General features: G+C 47.6%; 1 protein-coding gene across 2 annotated transcripts in view; it reads right to left on the bottom strand.

The window, feature by feature from the left end:
* Nucleotides 1-27,377, bottom strand: part of si:ch211-196i2.1 (collagen alpha-1(I) chain) — a 69,932-nt gene that overhangs the window by 28,030 nt on the left and 14,525 nt on the right. Inside the window, exons 2-7 of one of the 2 annotated variants that reach the window (XM_035608200.2) lie at nt 18,633-18,780; nt 18,321-18,479; nt 16,746-16,938; nt 14,217-14,354; nt 13,780-13,860; nt 633-1,277 (exon numbers count right to left, since the gene is read on the bottom strand). In XM_035608200.2, the coding sequence (XP_035464093.2) occupies nt 633-1,277; nt 13,780-13,860; nt 14,217-14,354; nt 16,746-16,938; nt 18,321-18,479; nt 18,633-18,780 (1,364 nt within the window). Of the gene's footprint in view, nt 1-632; nt 1,278-7,832; nt 8,045-13,779; nt 13,861-14,216; nt 14,355-16,745; nt 16,939-18,320; nt 18,480-18,632; nt 18,781-27,377 lie in introns of those variants that run through there. The other variant, XM_047329586.1, reaches the window with a different exon arrangement.

Here is a 27,377-nt window from a genome sequence, read left to right as displayed (position 1 = left end):
TTCCTTCGTGTTCCCTACAGCTGGCTCCGATCACGTTCATCGCGCTGAGTGATCCTGTGCATTTTTATGGCAGCGTGACTCCAGAGTGCTGCCCCAGACATGAGCAGATGCGCGGCCTGGTTCTGGTTCCGTCTGCCCCTGCAGTTCCTGTCACGACCCACCTCTTACACCAGGTAAGAGCTTTCTCATTGGATGTAACCAAATGGTCTTTACTCGCTCACCGACACCAATCACACAACCTGGCAGCCAGAGGTTAAGATTGACAATTGAGTAATGCTGTGACAAACTGCTGGGACCCGTTAACCGCGCGGCCCTCCGAGGGCTCGGATCGCGGCATCAAAGACATGTGGGTCAACATGTGTTTAAAGGCGGCGCAGCCTCCGCTGATCAGTCTCAGATGGCGGCTGATGGAGAACAGCTCTTGTGAGCTGTAAAGCACAAACAGACGTCACACTTTCTCCGTACACGAGGGGTTGAGCCCACTTCATCTCTGGTTCAACACATCAGCTTCGCGGTTGAAGCAGTCGGGGGGAACCGAGTCTTTGGCCTTGGCTTTCTTGGTCGACAAAACATATGCAAAAACAATAATTTCTTATTATAACAAGCAACAAGAGCATCCTAGTATCACTCACTTCTGGCCCTGGAGGACCCATCCGGCCTGCCGGTCCCCTCTGCAGCCGGTACATTTTCCCATCCGAGCCCCGGACCAGGTCACCGTCGACGGACACGATGGTCACGGTGCCAGGACGCTCCCTGTCCAGATGTTTGACATGGTGCTCTGCTCTACGAGTGGTGCTCCGCATGGGGACTTCGATACGAGGCGTAGACGAGACAGTCCTGGTCGGATCATCCGTCTCCTCCCTAAGTTGGCCGGAGTCTGTGGATGTCCTGTTGGGAGATGAGGGGTTCCTGGGAAGTACGGGAGACCCCGCCGAGGGCTTCTTGGGCGCGTCGCCCGTGTCCAGGTCAATGATGTCTTCGGAGGGTTTCCCAGGGAACAGCGATGACGTCCTGTCACTCTCGGCCGTCCGCTTCTCTGTGGTAATGTTCTCCTCCAAATGTTTGGACGACATTTCAGGCTTCCCCTTCTGGTTGCCTCCGTTTCTGGAGGGCTTCCTCTGGGGGTCAACATACCCGCCATTTTGGAAGATGGGGTCCAACAGGTCCGTGTCCTCGTCCACGACGAAGACGTCCCCACGGACCACTGAGCCTTTTCGATTGGGCCCTGAGAGCATCGTCCCGTCCCCTCGAGTGCTCCCCCGGCGCAGGAACATATTCTGTCGGGGGAAACAACAACAGGAATTGGAGCTCAGTCAAGGATAATCTTTATGATGTTATCACAGCCATTTTCTGGTTTGCGTCGTGTCGCGCTGCCAATAGCCGGTCGGGGTCGGATGTCTTGTTTGTGCGGCTCTGTGTTTTTGTGGTGGACTCGCGAGGGGAGAGTTTGTCTGAGCAACAGTAACGTTTACAGACCGAATTATCCCAGTTTGTAATTTCCTCAACCTCAACAGACGAACGGAGAGTAAATGAACTGGACTGGACTGAAAGTAATGACTCGTAGAAGAGGGAAGTTTAGAAAGAAGCAGAAGAAAGGGATCTGAGAGCCACAGCAAACAGTGAAGACGCATTACTGACTCACACAAAAACATCCACAAACGAGAAAGTTTTATTAGAACACATTCCACTTTAAATACCAGAGTTTGTCTCTTCGGCAGAAAGAAACACTGCTGTCAACCTTCTTCCTCTTTTTCTTGAAAATGTCATCAACAGTTCGCCGACATCTGGCGTCATTTCATTTCCCCTCGAGTCGATTGGTTTCCCATCTCTTGAAGACAGATAACCCCGACCCCGTCTTGTCATCCAGCACTGCACAGCACAGATGATTTCGTCTCATCCTTTTCCAAAACACATGAATGTCACTGTCTCCAATTAGCATTTCAGCGGTTCGCACTGAGCTCCCTAATGCGACCAAACCACTGAGAACTTCTTTTATTGAGTCCAGGGCTCGTCCGTGTTTCAGATGATGCTTTTGTCGTAGACAATGTCAATAAAGCTCCTTTCCCTTTAACTTTCCGTCTTCATCTGATAACTGGACTGAAGCGAGGCTGCTTCTCTGACATCTGTCTCGACGACAGACCGTCTTGCAATTGGATCACGACAGCTTGTTTACAATCCAACCCGTGGATACTCAGTAGTCATTATTACAGTATTAACTGGACATGCAGACTTGAGCAACTCACTGAACCTCCTGAGCCACAACCGTCCAATACGAGTACTTAGTACTAACTTCTGTGATTGTATTTCGCACAGCGACTCAAAACTGCCTCTGCGTTACCTGCTACAGAAGCTGCTACTTTCTCCTTTTGTTACGATCTCTTCACCCGGAAAACCTCTTCTTGAATCATTTATCCTATGTACTGATGTCAGAATCCACTGGTTTCTCCCATGTCAGGAGCCTTGTTGTGGCTCCAGACAGCTCAAACCGACCACATGTAAGATCCATTTAGCAGATTCTGCAGGTTCACATTAACTAACCATACTAAAGGTTTCTTTTAAAACCTCAAAGCTCGTCGTATCCTTCCCTGCATGGCACATGAGCGGAGAGCTGTTGGTCTCAGGCTCCTCTGATGCTGTTACTGTACCTGTCCAGGGCCACAGAGTGGTCTCCTCCTGTACAAGCTTCTGTAATGCGAATAAACCTGACTAATGATGAACATATGTAACACTTATTCTCATTGTAAAACAAAGTCAGCTGTGAAAATATGAATTTATTATCATTATTGACTCACGTGGGGTTTCAGGCACCTTATAAAATCTTTCCAAACACAAAGCGGTTAAAAGTGATGTGGTATCCAGAGGTGAAGGGGACATTAACAACACGCAAAACACTAGAACCCAGACTGCACATACACACTTGTACTACTATCTTAGTGAGGACACTCGTTGGTTTAATGCATCACAGCTTCAAAGTCCAACACAAACCTTATTCTAATGTGAACCTCAAAACAGAGATTTCACCCATCAAACAGCGCTTTGAAATGACACGTCCTCCCCTTCCTGTCTCCGTACGGCCTATAACTCAACCTGGTCCTCACAAAGATTGAAGTACACACACACACACACACACACACCGAGCAAAGCGCATGAACATGTTGGACCTCAGGGAGCAGTGGCGCAGTCAGAGAGGCCTTTCAGGGGAGGGGACCAGAGGGCTGTAAATTTTGTTTGATGACCCCTAATGGGCTGAAATGGAGAGCGGCAGTAAAGTGGAGCTGAGAGGCATATGGAGCGCAGGAGGACGGGAGGAGGAGGAGGAGGAGGAGGAGATGGGGGCAGAGTAACCACCCTGCCTGAAGACGGCCTAGATGTACGGACGTATCTGTACACACACACACACAAGGGATGAAAATGTGTGTGCGTGTGTGTGCGTGTGTGTGTGTGTGTGTGTGTGTGCGTGTGTCGATGTGTGTTGATCTCAATAACTGCTGGACAGATGTTCTGGGAAGTGCTGAGCCGACTGAATATAGAGCATCCTAAAGTCACGCGCATTTTCCGGAGCTCGTGTCTGGAAACGGCCAAACTGAGTGTAACTGAACAACACGAGTCTTATTGTTGATCCGCTCTCATAAGTTGAAATACTGTGGAAGGCTCTAAAAACTCCACTTTCTATCCCTGCGTCACGTACAGCTGCTCAGTACAAGTTCAGACTCACTCTGGCTCCTAAAAAACAGCCGGAAATTCTTCCAAGGCATAAATCCACGAGTTGCCCTTGGAAAAGCGCAGAGCGCTGGAGGTGGGGATGGGTATCAAATATAACGAGTCAAATGATGTCATACACATTTTATGAATTAGCATCGCAGAGGGGATCTCGGCTTTCCCGTTTGGCTACGGTCGTTCGTCAGAGCAGAGCTCGACCGAGCATGGTCTGATTGTATTATCAGAAAAGACTGATATGCCCCAAATGATGAAACCCGGCCCCGGGGGGGGGGGCGGCTGGGGCCCGACGAGGTTCCAGTGGAGGAATGAGATAGGCAAGAGACCAAACAAGGAGCCCCAGTAGGAAACAAAGGCCCTTTCTCTTTCTGCCACAGTCGTGCAGCCGGCCCGGTTGATGAGCTGACACTGGATCCCCCCTCTCCCCCCCGGTTGATCTGCCCTCCAGTCTGTGAGATTTGCCTGTGAACGCCGGCTCGGGCCACACTCAGCCGGACAAGTCAGGAGCGGGAACACGGCAAGGAAAACACGCTCCGTGACAAACCTAATGATATCATATCTTAGGCAAATGTTAGTGTCGCACTGTTTTTGAATTATATGTGAACATAGCGTTTAATCCCAGGACAGACCGAGGGGCTCAGACAAAGACAGGGGGATAATCGAATACTGGGTCTACAACCTGTGTTCTCTGGAATGACCAGCAGAGGGCGACTGGCAAAAGGGAGTTCATGGTCTCAATCTGTAGTTTTCAAGACTTCTCCAATGCAGCACGATGTTCATTTTGTAAACTATGGTCCATCTTAGAGTACAACAGACGATAAATTGGTGCGTGGATACGGCGTGATCTACAGCTAGTGGTCCCAAATATTTGCTGTGCGTTTCGTCACACACACACTCAGACATTTACATGCATCATCGCAGCCGGTAGCTGCAGCTCCCGGTCTGATCTGTTGGGACACTGAGCGGCTTCACTGAGCAGCTGAGGGTTAAGGGGCCGTGGTCAGGGGCAGATAAGTGGTGGCGACGAGTGAGGGGGCGACTGCTGCTCTTTTACCTTCCCCTTCCCACATTCGTCCGGACGGTCCTTCAGGTCACGAGCTGAAGGGTCATTTCTCCGCTCTTTCAGTTCCGTGATCGTGACCGCCGTGCGAAAGTGTCCGTCAGAGGTCACTATCTTTGCGACAGTGACCTCTGACTCTGCAGCTGAGGGCTCGGGAGATCGTCAATGCTTGAAATACAACAGTCGCCCAAATCTACAGAACAGGTGCCGCAAAGCATAAATCGGAGTAGTTATCCCGTCAAACCAAAAAACGAATCATCTCAGCAAGTCTCTCCCTGGAACCTTCTCATCGCTTGCCAACGCAGCGCTCACACTCACCGTCTCTCTGACGGCTCTGGAGGATCGGGAGCTGCAGGCTCAAGCAGGCAAGGACACTGGCGTCTATTCAAAGTGTGTGTGCGTGTGTGTGTGTGTGTGTGTGTGTGTGTGTCCGGCCCGCCCTTATCTATAGGTGAAGGTATGACGGTCGGGATATGTTGTGCTTCACTCTGTCAGTATGCATGTCTGCAGGCTGGTGAACAGACGGAACAGTTTTTACAGGCTTCCTTAATGTTCCTGTCAGAAGATGACTTGTGATGGGTTTTTTTTCTGTCAGTTTTCCAAAACCCTGAACCAATGTCCCGTGAAACATTTCTCATCTTATTGTCTGTTGAGCACACACATTCGACAAATTAAGTGGATATCATGTCCACATGCTTTTCGCATATTTTTGGTCTGGGGTGGGTTTCTTCCAACTTTTTGCAACATTGTAACCCCCCCCCCCCCCACACACACACACACAGACACACACACACACTCAGGTCGGCAAAGAAAGTTGTTTTCCCACTTTGGGTCTGACCTGCACAGAGCCCTGACCTCCGACCCCATCCAACACCGGCGGGATGAACATGGAGCAACAACGTGTGATTCAAAATGTCCCATCCCTTTTGTTCTGAACAGATTACCTACTCGTGTTTTTCTTCCAGCGTGTTTTTCCAAACACTCAAATCAATCACTGGCGCAACTTGCGAGGACTTGAACCGCTCTAATCCATCACACTGTCACGTCGTCTTTTATCACTCTCACAGTTCCCGTATCTCGCTGCGTGTCAAGGCAGCGGGAAAGTGTTTTGAAAAAAAGTCTGCTGCCATGGCGACGCAAAAGGTAAATGTGAGGTACGAGATGATGATGGAGGAAATAGATTCTTAAGACACCTTCTTAAAGACGATTACACTTCGTCTGCATATGATAATATAACATAAATGTATTATTTGCGAAGAGAACGCGACTGAACTTCTACTGTATTTGTGGGAAAACACAGACAATTATGGCAGATGTTGACAGGCTGCACAGCTGGTTGTTTATTAGTGACTACTGTGTCCAATCAGCAACAAGTGGGTCAGCAAATCCTCTGTTATGAGCTACAGTATGACGAATTCGTGAAGAACTCACCGCCTGTGACAAGCGCTGTAGGCTAGAGCGCTATCATTATCACACACACACACACACGATGAAGACTCGCTCCTGCAAAGGTGCTAATCAATTGACACGGTCCGTAAATCTAGCCAAGACACAGGTATGCATGCAGACGTTCTCCGACCGGCTGGGTCTTGCAAATGCACGGTGGCAAAGACACACAGTCTGTCCCCGGCGCAGGAGTGAGGACAACGTTGCACATGGCGGAGCTTCATCAGAGGCTGGCATGAGAGTGTGTGCATGCGTGTGAGTGTAAGAGTGTGTTTTCCCCCTTGAAATTCAAACAAAGCTTGCAGTGTCTGAGGTGATAAAGCCCCTTATAAAGCAAGACAATCACAAATATGCATGCATGTTAATACTTGTGTGTGTATCAAAATGGCTTGATGTGTGTGTGCGTGTGTGTGTGTGTGTGTGTGTGTTCCACCAGCCACGTGCACACGAGCGAGCGTGTGACTTTCTGCTGTGACTCAGTGTTGTTCGGGAGCTCAGGAGGTTGAGTGTGGTGTTAACACTCGTGATCGGGGGGGGGGCCAGCAGGACCACCCATGGTAGAAAAAGCCACCACTGGTCGGGATCAAAGCGTCCACCGAGTCGCCAGTGGTGGTCCTGGGGGATATATATATATATATATATAAATATAGTAAGATCATGAAGAGACCATAGGGGGGGGGGGCCGCTGCTTCTTCTGGGAGCAGCGGTCGATGCCGCCTATGTGCGTATGATTTATTTTGACACCAGTTAGCCACAGAAACCATGAAGTCAACGGCTGAGTCCCTACGCAGACGTCTGTCTCCGTACAAGAGGAAGTGACTCACTGTGAGCTTTGGTTAATTCTCAGGGTTTGGATTCCTGACGTCTGATGATGCTGTTAAAGTTCTGGAGTCACTAATAAATTCTCCAGTAAATCAACGATTAATAAAAAAGCGGACGAACCTCTCATTGGTATTCGACACATGCAATATTTGCAGACTTTATGCTTAGTAGTCTATAAGTCACACAAATAATAAAATGTGTACAAATGCAAATGCCTCAAAATCCAAGTACAGACAGGCCACTATGCTTCTATTTGCTACTGAGTTAGCGTCTTGCTGGTCACAAATCTGCTGCTCGTGACCACATTTAACAGCAAGAAATAACCTCCAACAATGCACAATACAATAATCAATGCCCCATGTATCTCCAGAATGTCCCCAGCCTTGTGATAAACCACTGGTTTAATGAAATGGTTTCATTTGGCAAGAAAGTGGATTTGTTTTTCCAAAAAAAAATTACTTCAATGAATTTTTCTTCCATCTTAAGTATAAATACACATAATTCTGAAACATCCCTGGCCATGACATCACCCGCGGGATATTGCCGAGGTTGATTTAAGAACTGAAATCATCGGCGCAACGTGGTGCAACGTTGCACTGTAAATCACAGTCAAATCTTCAATAGAGGCAAAGTGTGTAGGAGTGTATGCAAGTATTTAAAAAGGCACCACCATTGTGCACACTGGTTCACACACACTCAAATCAGTGCAACACAATCAAACGAAAAGGGAAAAATCTGCATGTGTGTGTGTGTGTGTGTGTGTGTGGTCACAACAGGGCAGCAGTACCTTCGCATTCCGTCGCCATTGACCTCTCACGTGTGATCTATCTAGGTCCAGCGCGAGGCAGCCCAGGAGCAGGTACAGTCCGACATGGTGGAGCATGACTGCAGGAGGAGACACTGTGGGTCTGTCCGCACTTCCACTCTGCTCACATTGTGCCCACAGGCGGACCTCTGCACGGGGAGGGCAGGAGGCTGATCCAGCTGCCTGCAGACACACCCACCACACACCTACCGGGTGCACGCCCTTCCACTTTTCCCTTTTTTCCCCCCTTTTTACCAGGCAGCCATACATCTTGTACAAGCAATACAGCGAATGTGGTGGGAGATCAGGCCCATCGGGCCTCAGGGGGGGTCGTGTCTGTCAACGCTGACAGAGAGTGGAAACTAAAACTGACAGGGACAAACTGTAATGTCCTCAAAGTTCAACCTCAACACGACCCAAAAGTCCTTTGAATAACAAATACACTCGATCATCCGGAGCGTGCGCTGGACGTTCCAAATCCTCGACGTCCAAACTGTTTGTCAGCGCTCAGCAGACCAAGGGTGAACATCTGATCACATCTGACTGCAACATCACGGACGGCTGATACGTCTGCCCGAGTGAATAACTGCCCCCTTCCAACCGAAGGGAAGCGGAACAAAGGGAAACAGGGACAGCGGTGATGTGAGGGAATCCCCGCCGCTTTCAAACGCGGACGGTTTATGGTTCGAGGGGAGCGTGCACAACAGAAGAAGAGGGGGATTACAGCAGAGGAAAGCCGCAGTGCCCGCACTCGGTGGAACGGCCACAGTTGCGAGAGCATATGAGGGAAGTATACATCCAGCGTGGATTCTCTGAGGCGGACTTGATTTACGCAGAGGAGACCTCCTCAGCGCGAAGCGTTATGTCAAAGCCTACGAGGAACAAAGGAGGAGGAGAGGTGGTCTCGCAAAAAACAACAACAATCCAGATCAACAAGAAGCAGAGGAAGGTCGACTCAGGGTGAACGGAACCTCTGGGAGCTGCCGGGCGCAGATGTGCAGAGGGAAATCAATAATCCCTGTTTTCATCCTCACCGACTTCCCGGCACGCCGGTGTCCTCCCTGCACACGTGATGTTTTCCAGAGGTGCTGGGAATTTGTTCTGCACTGCGCAGTTACAAGAAGAACGAACGAACCGGGTAACACAAGCTGCATTACAATCTGCTGCTGAGCTCTCCAGATGTGAAAAGGCAAACTCCGGGAAAAAGTCCGGACCCAATTTTCCAAAATTGTTTTCTGACTGAAGAATTCCTCCTATGGTTTGTTTCCATGAATTCTGTCGATATCGTTGATCTCTTTCTTATTTCATCATCCCTCCCTTCAACAACCCCTTTATTCACTTATTTACTTATTTAATCCATGATTTACGGACCTGCTGCGCGTCTGTAATTACTTAATTTCACATTGAAAGCAGCTATGATCCTTTTTCCGCGCACACAAAAGCAAAGCCCGGAAGTGTGCACAACCTCCCTGATGATTAAAAAAAGACAGGGATGACATCCTTCTGTTTTAATTTAACAAACAGTTCATCGATACCGTTGTGAAGCCTTCACTTTGTCTTTGATTCATTGTACAACAACATGTTTCAGCTCCAGAATCCCTCCCATCACATGGATTCTGGGGGATTATTTTTAATATTAAGTCTTTTCCTCATCACGCTGTCTTGAGGAGCAATTGCTCTGAATCCCACTGTCTCCTCTCTGACAGCTCACTGGCTCAGCTTGATGCCTCGCAGGGCTGTAACACAAAACAAAATATTATGAGGCCTATAATGTCAGGGCCCATGTCTCAATTCCTCTAAATGCATATTTTACTTGTGGAAATGACATATTATTCATGTAAATACTTGCGCAGAGGGAAATCCATAAGAAAAAGACGCTCATTATAAACATCGCCTGAGGGCCAACGGTGTCGACTTATCACAATATCATGGAGACTGCTCAAAAATGATTTACTCTCCTCTGTCGGGATCAAAAAGCATGACGTCCACCAATCACAGAGCTCCACTCACACGGACGCGTTGCTTTAACGCTTGACGTCAGAATCTGTGATGTTCGGAGGACAGCTCACCGTGACGTCACCCCAACAGGACTTAGAATTGAGGCTGGGGTCTGACTGAGAGCTCAAACCAGAGGAGTCGCCCTCTACTGGTCATCCCAGAGAACACAGGCTTCAGGCACTTCTGCATCGGCTTCATTTTCCAGACCCAGGGACTACTTGTAGTTTCATATACAGTCTGTGGTCGGGAGGGAGCGTGATCGTCGTAGCCATGACAACAAGTCCCGCACTGGTCCGGCAGGACATCAAATTATTTGCGTAAAACATGATTTGATTGGTTGCACTTTACCAGAAATCTACAGCACACAACGCAAGCAAAGCCGGAGTTTCTGTTGAGGCCTCCAGCGAGATCCTGCGAGCGCTCCCTTAGACGCCCGCCGTCCTTTCATTAGACTCATCATCTTGGAGCCAGCCGTGGCAGGACTTCCATTTTATTTGCGTGCTGGCAGAACATACCCTAAGATCAAAAAATAAAAAAAAACTGAGGACTGACTCACATGGCCCAACTCATCTGCTGCCGGGCCTCGCTCGAGCTTTCCTGGCTGGATACAACAGATATTTAGTCCTGCGGTCTGTAATTTAAAAAGTTCTGTCAGCACATTTACCTGCGCGTGTGTTTGTGTTGAGCGACGTCGCTCTCCAGGGGAAAACAATGTAGAGGAGAGGATCCAATTAAGTTCAATAGAGTATTTGCTGGCGTGTTATTGCCCGGCGATGTAATCGCTCTGACAGTCAAGAAATGATATCAACTTCTCATCAATTTTCCACTGGTTCACTTCTCCTGACAGGCCGATGATGACGTCCGCAATGAGAGCATGGTAGAGAGCAGCTCATCTCGGCCTCGGAGTCCGGACAAGATGGTGAAACGCAGCATAACCTGTTCCTCTGATTCCTCTATTCAACCCAGCTGGGTGACCCTGACCTGGCCCTGACCTCTGACCTTTAACCTTTGACCAGCTGCTGCCTCTGGCGAAGTGTGCAGGGAGAGTAAACAAGCAAGGGGGAAAAACACGAGTCCACATGAAGCTTAGGTTGCCTGGTAACGGAACTTAAATGTCGACACAAGATCCAATGGATAATCTATTAATTATCAATATCGTAAAAATAGAGAGTAGCGTTAAATCATACAATAAGCAACCGTAACCAGACTTCATATGCAACATACTACATGAACCTTGGTGGTTTGCCCGAGTCCATGCAGTATAAAGTATGATGGATGATTTTTTCACCCCACCTCCTTGTTTATGTCTCAGCTTGCCAGTTAAGAGCGGTTGTTTGACAGGTTTTTATGAAAGACGCCTCTCCAGAGACCCCAGCGAAAAAAACTAAAAAAACACTTGGCTGTGAGAGGACGTGGAACAGGGAATATTACGACCACAGGCGTGTGTGTGTGTGTGTGTCTACTTCTTTCTGTGACAGATGCGGCTTCACGGATCGAACGTGAGTGGTGCTACAACCTCGTTCATTATGTAAAAAAAACCTATGCTTATTCTCTCCATGTCTTCCTGACACACATATTGTATGTTCCACATTTCCACCCACATATTCTGAGAGGCTAAAATCGCTTCACATGAATTATTTTGTTCAACAAAAAAGTCTTAAGACCTTAAGTGATTCAGTCTAAGAAGGGTCATCGGAGAATGCAAACCCCTGCCAAGGGCTAACACTCCATCAAAATATTGCTGGATCCGCCCGATCATCCGGATTCCAAAATTCAATGTGCTTCTTCCTTGGGCCATGCCCCAACTCGCCGCAGGATTTCGTGGAAATCTGCAAGCTGACAAACAAACAAGGGCCGAGGAAAACACAACCTCCTTGGCGACGGTAATGATGTGATTCAGCAGGAAAAAGCTTCCCTTTCATGAGGACCTGCTGGCAAAGGGACTCACATACACACAATTCACCAAGAAAAGAAAGTCACATTTCCATGATGAGGCTTCAACACCATCAACCTGCTGCCAGGTTCGTAGCTCTGGCTTCGTGATTACGTGTTGAGCCAAGGTCCCTGACCTCCAGGAGTGTTTTAACATCTCAGGGCATATCGCTCGGAGCTGTAGCTCAACTCGCCTCCGAGTGCCCCCCCCCCCCCCCCGGGTCTCTGGAGAGAGAGCACCTGTCAGGGGGGAACCTGCGGCCCCACACAGGACATGCATCAAACTCAGGAACCCCCCCCCCAAAGGACGTGGCCCCCACAAGTTCAGAAACGTTACGCTTCGCAGACGAGGGAGAAGTCCGTGTTGTTAATGAAGTGGTCTGCACGTGTGTTAATGAGGAACAGGCCGCGTCCACAATCACTCCCTGATTCATTCGTTCCGCTTCTATCCCGTATCCGCAACTACCAATTATTTTGACTGGTCATCTGTTGACTATTTGCTTGATCAGTCCATTAGTTGTTGAGTCCATTAAGTGGAAGAGAAGGCCAGTTCGAGTGTCATGCACATAACTGCCCGTGGACAGGTGAACTGTCAATTTTACATTTCGTTTTTTGTATGAATACGGCGACGGAGACAAACACAGGGGGGGGGGGGCAGATTGATAAGTGATTGATTTTCGGACACTTGACGAGGAGCTGCGGGAGAGAGAGCCAACAGGTCAACACACAAGGATACAGACATGGAAACATAAAGAGACAGACAGACAGACAGAGATGAATATACAGCCAGACGCAAATTAAAATAGCGGAACAAAAACCTGAAACAGATGAATGGGACGGGACGGGACGGGGGGGGGGGGGGCAGAGATAATGAGAAAGAGATGCGGCCCGATGAAGTCTGGGGATCTGGTGCAGCTTGTTCTCTGCAACACAGAACAGCAGGAGACTCTGTCTCCGTCGTCCACCTCATCACAGAGGCATCCTGACGGAGAGGCTCTGTGTCTGGCATGGCATGGTTCTGCTATGAGTCTTTTTTTAGTCCCTCCCCCGGCTGTACACTGATGTCTACTGTAAAGAAAGAGCCAAATCATCACTGATTACTTCTGACATTCCTCTGTGCACATATAATGTAAGAAAAATAATAAAGTAAATTCAAACCAGCTTTGCTTTTCCTTCATTTTCAAGTATTTCAGGAGTTTTGTTTAGTCTGAGAACATTTAAGGGTTCCGTCAGTCAACTTGGTTTCATCAAGTAATCACTGCAGCTCTGAAGAATACCAACTTTTAAAAAAAAAAAGTATTTTGACCCTGATTCTGTGTCCCACACAAAGACAGAAGAAACTGAGCAACTACAGAAAAGAATGACGGTCACGAAAGATTAAAGTTCTTTTTCTGGAGGATGAACTACTGTTCGTGCATGGTGCAAAGAAGTCAAACGAAACACTGTTCTTGTGTTTCCCGGGTCTTTTACCCCCAATTTTTCTAACATTCTGAATAAAAACACCAACAAATTTCCACATGGTTTTGGTAAAAATCAGAAGAAATTAGCTCCGTCTACGATTAATCAGAGCAGACTTCCACCTTCAACACCCAGACGAACCACAGCAAAGAGCCGACCAAGACAAACGGGCCAGAACGCAGACAGGTCAGGTACACAGGCGTCACACACACACACACACACACACACACACACACACACACTGGACGGTTGGTTTTTACAGACAGCGGCTGATGAAAAGTAATGAAGCCGGTGAAACCAGACCAGCGGTCGGTATGCACGCCTGCCAGTCCACAGCTGGATTTGATCGCCATGACGACGGGTCAGCCTCCGCAGCCTCTCCATCTGAAGCTTTTGGGTCGCAGCTGCGAAACCCCGGCAACGGCGTTTCTTTGTTTGTTTGCTCGTTAGTTTTTAACACCGACATTTAAAAAAAGAGGCCATTTTCGCTGCCATTTTTTTCTCAGCGACATTCATGTATGCACCAGAATCTTCCACTCACAGTTCTGCCGAGTCTGGAGGACGTGCGGTCCTCGGGGTCGCCCAGCAAGTCCTCCAGGTCGTTCGAGGACAGCAGTATGTTCTGTGAGGAGACAGAGTGGGGGACAATTTCTACAATGAAATAAAAAAGCACAAATGAAGACAGTTCAGCTCAGTTCACCAACAAACGTCCCGACTTGTTAAAGGATCTGAACCGCATGAAACAGAGATGCCTCTTTGGTGTTAAATCCTCTGATGATGCTCTTGTCACGCTTCATGGTATACAACTCTTTGTGCTGCCAGAGTATTAACTGCAGGAGTCAGAGAGTCTGGGATGAGTCTTCGCCTGAAACACCTCCAGTCACATGTCAGAGACACCGCTACTGTCTACACCAGTCGAGGGGAACATGCAGGTTAATTCCTATTCTTTTACTTCCCCTCCGTCCCGTCTCTCCTCACCTCCAGCATGTTGTCGGTGCGCGGGGAGCGGGGAGGAGGCTTGGGGGCCGAGGCGCCGCAGCGGGGCGGGTGGAGGCTGCAGTGTTGCCGGGCGGCGTCTGGGTCGTCCATCAGGAAGGTCAGCTGTCGGAGACGACCCTGCAGGGACAGAGGCGTCAGATACAGTGTGAGCAGTCCACACACACACACACACACACACACACACTGTGGGGACACACAACAATCCGCTTCATGTGGGAACAAATCTGTCCAGGGGATGAAATGTGAATGTGAGCGAATGTTAGAAATCTGCAAAACACAAACATGCCCTCAGTATTTTCTGTGCTGCGCTGTTAACGGCTGCTCCAATAAACTTCAACTTAAGAATAAACAGAAGAAAAAAAAGCCACAAATCTGTGCTCTATAAAATCGCCATTAAAACCCTCATATTTGACTGCGGAGGACTGACGGGGGATTGCTGAAGACAGAGTAATGTGCCTCCGTGGGGTCGGTGGCGCTCCCACGGTTCCTGTGCTGTGTCAGTGACTCTGACATCAGGCCAGACGCGAGAAACAGAACATTTAAAAACCCTCTGTCCTCGGGCCTGCTGTTTATAACAATGTGCTGGTGGATGAGAGAGCGTCTGTCTCAGTGTGTGTTTTGTTTTTTTAAGACAGATAAGCATCACTTTGAGAGGGAAACCACACACGGATCTAAGAATGAATCACGTCTGTTAATATTCGAATGTAAATTATTTCTAAATTTGCCTTCGCCAAACTCAAGCGTGCCGGTGCACGTCGCGCAGCTAATTAGGCCCAAATTAGAGCTGTTTTGATCCCACGTCCTTAAATCGAATCCCACGACAGGTGAGAAAAGAGGGAGACCGACATAAATTTGTTTCTTACTCGATTGCAGGGCTGCTTTGCTTTGTATCATATTTCCGAGATGCTTCGCAGAGCCACGAAACCTTTGGGAAAAATCCCCCCAAAAAATACTGTTCCCTAAAAATAGACCGGGGAAGAAACCTGCGTCTCGGGAAGATACATCTGCTTCCTCTTGGGTTCCTAAATCAGTTCAATTAAGTCCACGCAGGACTTTTCTTTGCACGTTAACACGTTTTAGTATTTATCCAAAAAACCGCCGAGCGTCCTGTTTGTTTACTGCAGGGACGACTGGAAAGAAAGACGAGGACCTGTCTGTGATAACGTACCTGGCAACTATTAAGTGAAAGATTAAATCGAGGGAGAGACATAATGTTCAATAACTAATGAGGGACTTTGTGTGGATCAGAACGTTATGTAATGAGAATAAAAGGCCTTAAAAAAGAAGGTCAAAGAAGGGAAAGAGGTAAAACACTGAAAACACCGCATTACTAAAGATGCACGGTTTGATTCTGAGGCCTTCGAAACACTGGAATCTAAAATGAAACAAGTCTGGAGACAGAACTGTCGCCACCTGTGATGGTGGAAGTTCCCCATCCTCGGAGCTCCGTAAAAACAAGTCCATCGGGGGAAACAGGTCGATGGAGAATCCATCTGATCTGATGGTGATAAGAGCAAATCCAGATGCTGCCTCTAGAATTCTCCCCCCCCCCCCCCGGTGAAGCAGTCGCACACTGTCCAATCTGATGCTCGGGTTTATACACCAGTGCTTGTTGTAATCTGCCCATGACGCAAAGCCAGGTGCATTATGGGTTGTGACGAAATCAGCCTTTAAAGGGGCAGGAAGCGATTGTGGATAAAGCTTGTCTCTCTCTCTCTGTTGTTGTTGATGATTTTACTGCTCTGGTCGGGTCTAGGATGGACTTTAAAAAATAATTGCATGACTCTAAAACTGTATGCATTTTTAAAAACTGTCAGTGAAAATGTAAACATTAGCGTTCTTCGTACCTCACATGGAGTTCTCCATGTTCTCCTTTAAAGTCTCCTCCCGCAGGCATGCAGGTTAACAACAAGGCAAAGTGTAATGAGATGACTTCATGTCGAATGGAGAACAGGGAGGGGGGGTGGGGGGGTTTGAGGATACTGAACTCATCCTCTGTCCAAACACTCATCAGCGCTTCCTCTGTAATTTCATGTAAATCTGGTGCGCGGGAGGTAATTGACGTTGCGGTTGGAGCCGCTCAGAGGGATTTCTGCGCATACTTTATAAAAACAAACACATGGTATCTAAGCATTACAGGGTCAGAGTCTTTGTGTCTGTGATGAAAGGGCAAACAGGACTGGAATATCTACTTGTGTGTTCTCTCCCGTGTGTGTGTGTGTGTGTGTGTGAGCATGAGCAGACATGCAAGTCCTTTTGGAGGAAATTCAAATGAACTGGACTAGACATGTGTGGTTTATTTTTCTTCTAATATCATCTGGCTGATGTAAAACCACCCAGTCATAAAATATGTTTTATTGCACACGCGATATAGAATAACAATGGAGTAGTAGAAAAATTGAAAAAAATCCAACTAGGGCCATTCAACCCACCCTGGTGTGCGGAACAAAACGTAATGGATTCAGTTTCCTGGACGTCGTGCTAATGTTTAGAAAGAACTTCGCTCACTTCAAACGGAGTCTCGAAACCCTCGATGATGCCCCCGACCATGAGCAGCCCGTCGGTGCTGATCCCCAGGCCGTGGTGCACCCAGTCCACGCTCTCCAGCAGGGAACAGTCCACGTACACCGCCAGCCGCTTGGCCGACACGCTGACGGCCACGTGGTGCCACTTTCCATCAGACAGGCTGCTGACCGGGAACCTGGCGGAGAGACACACACACACACACACACACACACACACGGGTCATTATGTGAACACAAGTGATGTTTAGGCACTAGGTCAGAATCAGACTTATTTAAGGGGGAAAGCGTTTGGCCTGACAAAGTGTCTTGCAGGCAGAAGCTCCCTCGGTGCAGGAGGAGGACACATAAAAAAACAGATGGTGCACTGCATCTGTTTACTGTGTTGGGCTGTTAAATAAATCTTTGTAAAAAAAACACTGTTGATTCTGCAGCATGACAATATGAAACATTACATTTGAAAAAGTGGAGGTGCAGGTATGACATCACTTGATTGGTGACGTCATACGAGTCGGTGTTGGTTGTGTGGCTCCTCAAAAGGGCCCCGAAATGTGTCATACGAGACTTTTATGTGGATTTTGATGTGAAGAATCTGTGAACTTCCCGCAGACGATATCAAATATTAATCAGAGAAGCTGTCATGTCTAAAAAAAAAAAACCCCACAACTAAATCTTGTAAGTGCAGAAGCTGCAACGCGGAGACTCCAACATCGACCAGAACAACAACCAGCGTATGACATGCAACAGGATCCATTGTAGCAGTCTGCACGACAGCTATCTGGATTGTCTTTCTTGTTGGCTCTTCTGTACACGGAGGGCGACTTCATTCAATTGTGCACCTCTTCTGTTTTTGCCTGCTGCTTCCACTGGGCTCCAACACACACACGGACTGTAGCCATAGGCGACATGTTGCTGAGAGCACGAAGGCAACAGGCCGGAGGTGTGGTGCAGATGCTGGTGCTGCTGGTCCAAGATCGAGTGGCAGCGTGTACATATATCTCACATGTCACCTTCAAAATAAAAACAAGCGTGCCAACAACTCATGATAGATACAGTATATCTGTGGCAGTGTGCTGTCTTGCTGTGTCTCAGTGATGTATCGCTTCGAGCTCTGTGGTTCTTCAAGAGGGAAAGATAAAAAAAAACTGCCAAGAAACGCTTAATAAATCATTTTCGCCAAAGAGACGCAGCCAAACGCAATCCACAGGCAGACACACACACACACACACACACACACACACACACACACACACACACACACACACACACGTTGCAAAGAAATGCACATCCACAGAACTTTCCTTCATCTATCAGACACAATTTGCACACGCTCGGGCCAAGAACCAGGAATGGGGCAATGAGTCATCCTCAATTACCTGAGATGGATGTGGTAATCACATTCTGACATCTGGATTTTTTTTTTTTGGGGGGGGGGGGTGATAATGGGTAATACATAAAAGTTGACATGAATAAAAGGTTCTTGAATCTGCACGCCATACGCACAGAGGTTTCACTCGATTTCGTATCAATTAATGAAAAGATGAATAAGCCGCGGGCTCACTCGTAGTGTCGTTGCTGCGTTGCCGCGAAGATGACGGCGTGGGCGCTGATCCGCAGCTGCAGCGCGACGTGGCTGTCGCGGCCGAGCATGGTGAAGACGCTGCGCTCTTCCGTCTGAGGACTCCGCAGCTGCACCAGCAAACTGAACGCATCCGCAAACCTGCACACAAACACACACACACACCACACACATCTATAACGCAGCTCAAAGCATGAATAAGTTGCACCTCTTGCCGATAAAGATGCAGGACACTTGAACCAACATATTAAAATACAACAGTAAGACACTGACGGGGTTGAGAAGTAACTGTACCCGTCAGGGAAGAGCTGTCGCAGGGGAAGGGCCAGGGTGGAGTACTGTCCCACCTGCAGGACTGGACACCGGCTGTCCTCCACCCTCATGGAGGCGTTGCTGGCGTCGGACACCTGAAGAGAAAGCTCCTGCAGAATGTTCACCTCATCTGTAGTGAGACAGGAAAAAATGTACATCCATAAACAATATCACCCCTCCAATCTAATCCGTGCTGCCAAGACGTACGCCAGTTATCGATAGATAACCCTCAAATGATTCCATTTTTGTCAAACTGCCTCAACGAAATCATGCCGAATTAACCATGGGCAGTTCCCTTTTTCTCTGAGTTCCCTTTTCCTCTGATTCCTAAGTGCTCTGGACTTATCTGGATGTTCGGGATGAATGAACACATCAACTGCGAGTGAGATCCTATCATTCAACACCCGTGTCCGACCTCATTCGCGCGTCTGCAAATCTCCGCAGGCAAACGCCGCGGCGTGGAAAACCTTGAAAAGAGGAGTGGAGGCCGCTTTCAGCAGCAGATTAACTCCCATGGTTTTTTTGGGGGGGGGGGGGGGGATGAGATGTTCAACAATCACTTAAAGGCGTTTAATGTTCGGGAGATTCCACAAACTTTTGTTTGCCGTCTGAAGATTTCGGGGAGCCATGCGGGCGGCAGCCATGTGCAGAGACCAAACCACATCCATTCATCTGTTGGCACTTGGGAGCATTCTGTGAACACGCCGCTCACTTATGGCGTCACTAAGCAGCGGAAAACCACTGACAGGGCCTTTGTCTTTGAAGGCTGCCGAGGGGCTGCGGCGAATTCCACCCAGTTTAAGTTCAGTGTTTTTAACATCTTCTGCCTTTTTTTGGTGTCCTACAGTGCAGGTGACTGTTTTGCTCGTCACCCACTGACTTAATTCCCGTCGTGAGACGTGATGTTTCACAGAGTCATTTGCCAGTTGTCATGTCTGGACCACAGGTGCTTGAACGACCCCTCCTGAGGACTGTGAATTCATCTCGTCATCGCCCTCGGGGAAAGTGAGTCACCGCTCAAAGGCCGGTCTTGTTGTACCCTGGTATCGTAGCGTGCATTTGCAAAAATGAACATAAGCAAAGATGTGATCTGCCCCTGAGATTCAGCTACGTGAATCTCCGGGATTCAACCGCTGCCTCGGGACATTTTTTCCCAAAAGATACAGGGTTGGTTGGCTCGGGCACTTTAATAAATGATCCCGTGTCTTGTCGGCTCTCTCTCTATACAGATCGCCGGTCCCACGCTCCTGCCCACTAGGAACGGCACTGGGGCAACATAATCTGGTGTCGCACTCAAAATTCCAACATACCAAACCTTCCAGGAATCCTCAAAAGATATATGGACGAGGACCACTTAGAGAGAAGAAGGATTTGAATGATGGTTTGAACTGCACTTTTGACCTGGAGGCAGCAGACGCGAGGTCAAATAGTCGACTAATCGACGATTTTTTTTCAGATTTCAAAAAGAAGAAGACGTACAATGTTCCATCGGTCTCAGTAGCACATCTGCACAGTCCAACTCCAGACTTTAATGCTCCTAATGTTGTTTTCTAAACAGAGACATGCAGCAGGAGGCAAAACGCATTCTGCTCGGTAACGAGGTGATTCAATAATAAAGATGAAATATGCAAACCACGGCAGCAGATGCAAATGTCAGAGGGGAACTCATATACATATACATATGAAGCTCAGCTCAGGTTTCAGCAGTTAAAAAGCCCCATATGTGTATGTTAAAACAAGGATTTATGCATGAGCAGTGATACGTAATGTATTCCACATTGAATGCGTAATAGTTGATAAAGCATTCTTTATGTAAGCAGGGCAGTGAACAGGAGGCCGTGTCTTTATCTGTATCGTCTGCCAGACAATCCGTTAGCTCGTCACGACGGGGACTGTACCACGCAGCATGTGAAGCAAGTTGTCAAACGTCTCCCGTGGCTCTCGTGGGAGCGTTGCAAAGTTTATGAAAACAACTCAAGATGATGTCATCAGGGGTTACTGTGGATTTTGGCCCGAGGCGTTGCACTTTGTAACAAAGTGAAAGTTTAGGTTTAGAGTTTTATAAGATGTGAGAATAAAGCAACCGGGTCAAAATCCAACGCAGGATTCTGTTAAGTTGCGTTATGAAAATCTTTTTTTTAAGCTTTATTCACAATACGTATCTTGGACTCTGCTGCAACAAAGTTTAATTCTTTTAATCTGTCCACCAACTTGATGTTAATGCAAAACTAAATTATTGGAGTTACCTCTCTCTGGAGTCGGAGTTTATGATCACTCTCCAGTGATGCTCTTTTAAATAAGCATCAGATGTAGAATTTTGCATCCGTTGTTTTGACTCACAATTACATAATCTCCCAACTATTTTACAAATCGCGGCGAGCCCCAATAAGGACATCGACGTAAATCACACAATCTGCAAAAGCGTGTGGGTTTGCTGAGGCTTCAGAATCTGAATGAGCAGTAATTGTCAGTCTCTGGGACCGAGGCGCGTTCTCACTGATCTTCTGCTCTGATGGTCTTTGTTAAGCCCCCACTTGTGAGGCAGTGTTTCACGAAGGAACATTTCATGTACCAGCGAAGTGCCCCCGAGGAAAAAGAACTCGCACCAGACTCATGTGCCTTTTCTCCCCAACGCTATAATCAAAAGATCAAGCCATTAAGAGGAGGCGAGGGTAAGGACAGACGGAGGGAGGGAGGAGGGGGCGTGTGTGCCAGTCATGCCTGTTCTGTTTCCTGCAAAAGCAAAACAGATGTTTGAGTCCTGCATCGGGAGAAACGTGTGAACGGTAAAGACTCTCAGGGGTCAGCTGGGTCATTGGGTAATTTGTCTTATTTACTTACAGTCGCGCCAACGCACAATGTTTCAATGTGGAGTCTACCAATAAAAGTAACCCAGGCTGTCTTCAAACTGTAGCTTAACTTAACTAGTACCGAGCAGTTTGTTCAGTTTGCTCATCGGTTTGTTTCCAGCTGAACTGAGCTCCAGACGCAACGTGTACAGTAATAAAAAGTGAAGGCCCGAGGGCGATTGTTGATTGTGTTGAATTTGAGCCAAAAGCCGAGCTGAAACCAGGTGGGCGCAGTAAAATATGCCATCACCTATGAAAGTTAAATAATTTGCACTTAGTCAAGCCTTAGCCAAAGGTTATCACAATTAATCTACTCTCTATCTACCACTTATCCATTCTCATGGGGGTGCTCTGCAGCCTTTGTTCAAGTCCTTCTTGCAAGTCCCTCCTACCGGTTGCTCTGGACCTGGCGGGGGAAGAAGATGGAACCCTTCCCATGTGTTACATCCTCCAGGTGAAGTTCAGCGTTAGCACATAAAAAAGACGGCGTTGTTAACAGCGCACGTGACGGAGCTACAATAGAATGCCTGTAGGCTTTGTTGGACGGTCGATCGGCAACCCGCTGAGACGTCTGTTTTTTTTTTAATCCAGTCAGGTGTGGCCCCTCACAACCACTGGAGACACTTGATATAAAAATGGACGCAGTCACCGGGTCTGTATTCTCTGCAATGACCAGCAGAGGGCGACTCCACTGGTTGTTGCTATAGAAGTCAATGAGAGAATGACTCGACTTCTCACTTGATTCATAACGTCAGTAAACATTTTCCTGAGGAGTTTACGGTTCAATCTCTAGTTTCATAGTCTTCTTAATGGTGTTTTCTTTTTGTAAATCATGGTCCTATTTAGAGTAAAATACATATAAAGCACCGTATGCATTGGGGTGTAGATACAGCGTGACTGACAGCTGGTACCGTCCAATCGATCGGTGCATGGTTGCAAGTGTAGTAGGTGCTGCAACCAGACGGGGATATCCAAAAGAAAAACAAGATGGCGCTGGTCAAAATGCTAAAGGCACAGGTGACGTCGTGATGGGTTGCCACTTGGTTTTGAGCCTGTTTCTGCAGCGAAGTGAGAACCAGCCAGGATCCTGTGGCTGAAGGTCAATAGTGGTAACCACCATCCAACCTATTGTTGGGTTCCTTTACTTTTTCTTTCTTTTTTTCCTCCAAATCCAAGCGATCACTTCAAACAGAGCTTTGAAAGGACTAATGTCACATTGGCAAAAAAGAAAGAAAGAATAAGAACCAGAAAAAGACATAAACTCCAAAAGATAAGCATGAACAGAGTTGGCTGCAGCAGAGAGAGAGAAAAGAAACACAGACGACAGCTGTGTGTGATCTCCGTTAAAGGCCCCGCAGTCATCGAGAAGCGTCTCGTCTTTCTTGTGTAGCGTGCCGCGTTCCAAATCCTTTTTCCATTAATCCCCTCGGCCTCCTTCTGATGAGGCAGAGTGATAATCGGCGCAATGAATGTCGGCTTTCATGACGAGCCATCATTGTCATACGAGAGAATAATAAAGCCTCCGGGGAGACGTACACACAAGTGGCAATAAGGGCCCCGGTAATTCCGCTAACGCCAATAGCTACTGCAACTGCTCTTTGTGAGAACCAGGTTGATTTAGTGACACTTGTGGACGGGGCAGGGAGTGCTGACAATGGACGTCTAGTGTCAATTTCGGATAACAATGAGTTTACAACTTACAACTTATTGACGATCATCCAGTAATGTACACGTTTGCAGTTTAAACACAATGCAGAGGTAATCATCTGGGAAAAAATCCTTCCATCATATGTAACTCATCAATGATCCCTTTTGGGAAATAGTTCTGTGTTTATGAGACACGCATATGGTTCTCGTGCATTCGGCATTATGATGTTACATAAACTCCCTGGTTCGCCCCACGATTTCTCTGCACATGTCGGAGTCGCTGACTGAAGTGTCGTCGGCTCTGGATCTGACTCTCTCCATCGGAAGGCATCCACAAGTTTGCATTTTTTTGCTTCCCACGTCCACCATGGACGCAGCACAACACTGAGGACAAGATCTTATTTTCCTCTTCAACAAAGGACCTTCCCTCCGCACCTCCTGTCCTTCAGAGACCCGTCAGTGTCTCGCTCATGAATAAAGGTTTATCTGTACCTGTGCAATTATGTTAATGCATGTAGCCTCCATAGATCAGGTTACTTGCCTGAACATGTTCCTCTGACGGAATATGAGCAGAGGCATTTTGTTCTTTTCTTTTTCTACCCGTATGGATTTTCAGTATACATATGTTAAGATACCTGTTACCTGTTTTAAAAACATTAACACCATTACCTGAATACAGCTTCAGCGTGAAGATTTGTCTTTTCTGATGTTTGGGATTGATTGTCAGGACAGAAAAGGCAAAAAAGACGACGTTGCCACTGACTTAGAAAGTTTATTTGACTCCTCATCCTGCCCTGCTCCCACAACACCCTTCTCTGTGGCTGATGTCTTCGCCTATTACATTCAGTCAGTGCGATGGTTGATGGTAGAAGAAAACCTCCAGCGTCATCCCACAGGGAATAAAACAACACGAAACACAAATCATTTCCCTATTTTTCATTCTACGCACTTGTTTCCTCCCGAGTAGCAAAGCAGGGGAGACATTCCCGTCGCTGTGAATGACCGAACATGAGTGCTCTGAATGATAAATGATGACATGGCACATACACACACATAACGTTGCCGCAACACAGACGGGACCGTGTTTAAGTTGTGATATCAACGCATGAGATCCGACGCGGAACTGTATATCATTCCTCTTTTGCCGGAGGGCGTCGACGGCAACCGTGCACCTGAACGCTGCTGCGGAGCTCTGAGCTGATCAGGTGAAAAACAGCTGTTCATCTAAAACAGATGTATACTGGAATCCCACACACACACACACACACACACACACACACACAAACACACACACAACACACATATGGTCGACTAATGCCAACAAGATCAATATCGGAGCGATCCAACGTCAACAACCAACAGGCGTGTAATCTGGCGGTGTTGCTGCATATTTGTCTGATTTTTGGACGAGGTCCACTGTGACTGTGCAGCTGCCGGCCGCAGACACCATCCGTCCAACCTTCCTCAGAAAAACCACAGCATCCAAATCCTACGTAGACTGCAACAACCTAATTAGCCTCAAGAAAACGAGCGCGTCTGGCAACGCTGTCATACATTTTTTTTAGATTGAAAAATATATATCTTCCACAGCGATGAAAAATGGTTTGTGGAAACGTTGAACAGATGGAGCCAGTTTCAAGTGAGAAACCTCAAACATTTGAGTATTCTCATTCCAGGAGGACAACGTGTCAGTGTGAACAACTAACACAGGCAATTTTCTTTGGAAGTGACGTCCAAGTTGGTGGAGCGGAGGTCAGAAGGAGAAGCCATACTCTTTTTTCTTCACTACAGTCGTAGTCATTCATAGTTCCCCGAGCGCCTAATTTCCCTTTGGCTCAGACGTCAGGGGAGCAGGTGAGGAGCGTAATGAGCAAACAATAGAGAGCACGAGGCCAAAATAAATCTATATTATACACTTTCCTCTATTTTTGTAACTCTCCGGAGTGGCCGGCAATTACCTTGGCTGAGGACCAGGCCTGAGTCCCGGCTCGGATTTGGAGAAAGAGGTTGAAACACAAATGTATCTGTAAAGACGTCACCGTTCAAACTGAGAAATTAGATGTTTTACTAGCTGACTGGGGAGTTTCCAAATATATGCACACGTTGTACTGTCGCATACAGTATCTGAAAACAAATGCACATTCACGGCACGTAAATATTAAAGCGTTTGTAGTATTAAACTAAATCTGTTAGGCATTTTTCCTAACTCGGATTCCTCATGTGGGGTCAGAGGTCGTTCTGGACGTGAGGCATCTGTCAGCGGAGGTCAGTCGTGGTCGGGACCCACTGAGGGTCACTGATCCTCAGACTTGTGAGCTGATCAGTGGACCCCGTATCCTTCTTAAACACAGACAGGCACGTTTCTGCTGTTTACACGTTACACTTGACCGCAACGTCCGCACACACGAGCGTCCCTCTCTCACTGCAGAATTGAAAATGAATCACATTTTGCTGTGCTCAATGTGACGGTCCAGAGAACTTACTGCCCAAACTAAAGCTACACTCAGACAGGCACTGAAGTCCGGGCATTTTCCGAAACGTTTCCCACCAGGAAAGATTTCCTGAAATTGTCTGGGTGAGCCCATGTGAGAACAAAGCGCGAAAATCTCCAGAGGATTCACACGACGAGTCACGTCACATCTCCTACAGACCCAATTTCCTGGAGTTCATGTCTGAAAACGGCTCACGTTACCAACTGTTCTGTGTGTCGATGACTCCGTCTAATGCTAATGTGAGATCCTGTAGTTATGGGATCCATCATGTTCCTGTGGAGTTCTAATCTATAGCCCACCCGTGTGGGCTTTGAGTCCTGTATTGCTCTCCAAAAAAAATGAACATTAATAATTGCTCTGAGTCATTTTAAGTAGTTTCCCTTTGTCCCAGGGGAAGCCATGGTTAATGGTGGCTGTAACCACAGAAACGTGATATGACATCCTCCCGCCAATCTACATCAAACTCTCCCCTGCCCAGCGCTGCCTCCCGGCCTGGCCGACCTCCATCAGCCGTAATCAGGGGAACTGGAGCCGGCTGCCATGCCGTCCTGCGGGGGGGGATCACATTACTCTAATAAGCTGGGGACAGACCAGCAGATAGCTCAATTACTGCAGGCAGACAATTAAAGACTTCCACCTGCTCTGCTCGGCGGAATCGCAAGTAGGAAATGAGAGACGCAAAGTTGAAGTGAACACAGGAAACATACGAAACTCCATGTTCCCTTAAACATCTCAATCAGTCATCGACAAATCTGTCAGTGATGAGCACAAACCGCCGGCACACTGAGCTTTGAGTGGACGGCAAATGAGTGAAACGCTCACAGATGCAGCCGCACTGATGGAAAAACCTCCTGTCAGCTGCCGGGATACTATTTCAAGACGCGTCCCTAACTGAGGATAGAGTGAGCTTAAGTGAAATCTGTGTTTTGTGTGAAGACGGGCTTGTTAAGTGGGCTCGCCGCCCGGCGGCGGACACAGGGGGGAGTTGAGTGGACCGAATGGCTCTAACAGCGATACTGTGAGCCCGAATGTAACGAGGCTCAAGGAAAATGACACGGAACACGGATCAGATCTGGGAAACCTGGGACATTTCCTCGTCTGGAAAAGATGGAAATATAATAATAGTCCGGAGAGCAGAATTACCAGGCCTGTGTTTTAGGAGGAAAGATGTTGGAAAGGTACAGTTGGAGAGTCCGGAGACTTCAGATTGAAACCAGAGTTGTAGAAGTAGCAAGACAAATACATTTACACTATATTACCTTCTTAATACGCTGAATTACTGGAAACAGTAAATTCCGAATTAGCTCTGCTTTTACTCTTCAACTGCTCATATGGGTGCGAGTGTAATTCCTTCAGGACAATCTTATATTTTACTTCCTTTTTTCATCTTGGGGTTTTTCCCCCCACCTCTTTGAGCTGAGGGCTGGTTCTCTTCCTCCCCGTGTTCAGAGCGGTTATCCAGAGCGACTAATCGCTCGGTCCTGGAGGGTCGAGACGGAGACGTAACAACTTCCTGCGCTGGTTTTCTCTCAATTAAGTGCATTTGTAATCCCTTCAAAGAGCGCTTTCAAGAACGCTGGAGCCAGTGATTGGCAAGGTGAATTAAACATTATGGTGGCATATATACGTTAGGGGCGAGTCCCTGCGCGGCGCTCAACGCTTAAAGTCGAATTATATCTGCAAGTTCCTGTATTAAATGCACAGTACAATTATCCCCCGTGCGGTTTTTAAGCCTCCGC

This window comes from Scophthalmus maximus, chromosome 20 (assembly GCF_022379125.1).
Source record: "Scophthalmus maximus strain ysfricsl-2021 chromosome 20, ASM2237912v1, whole genome shotgun sequence".
NCBI classification, from domain to species: Eukaryota; Metazoa; Chordata; class Actinopteri; order Pleuronectiformes; family Scophthalmidae; genus Scophthalmus; species Scophthalmus maximus.
This window is presented reverse-complemented; position numbering and strand designations above follow the sequence as displayed.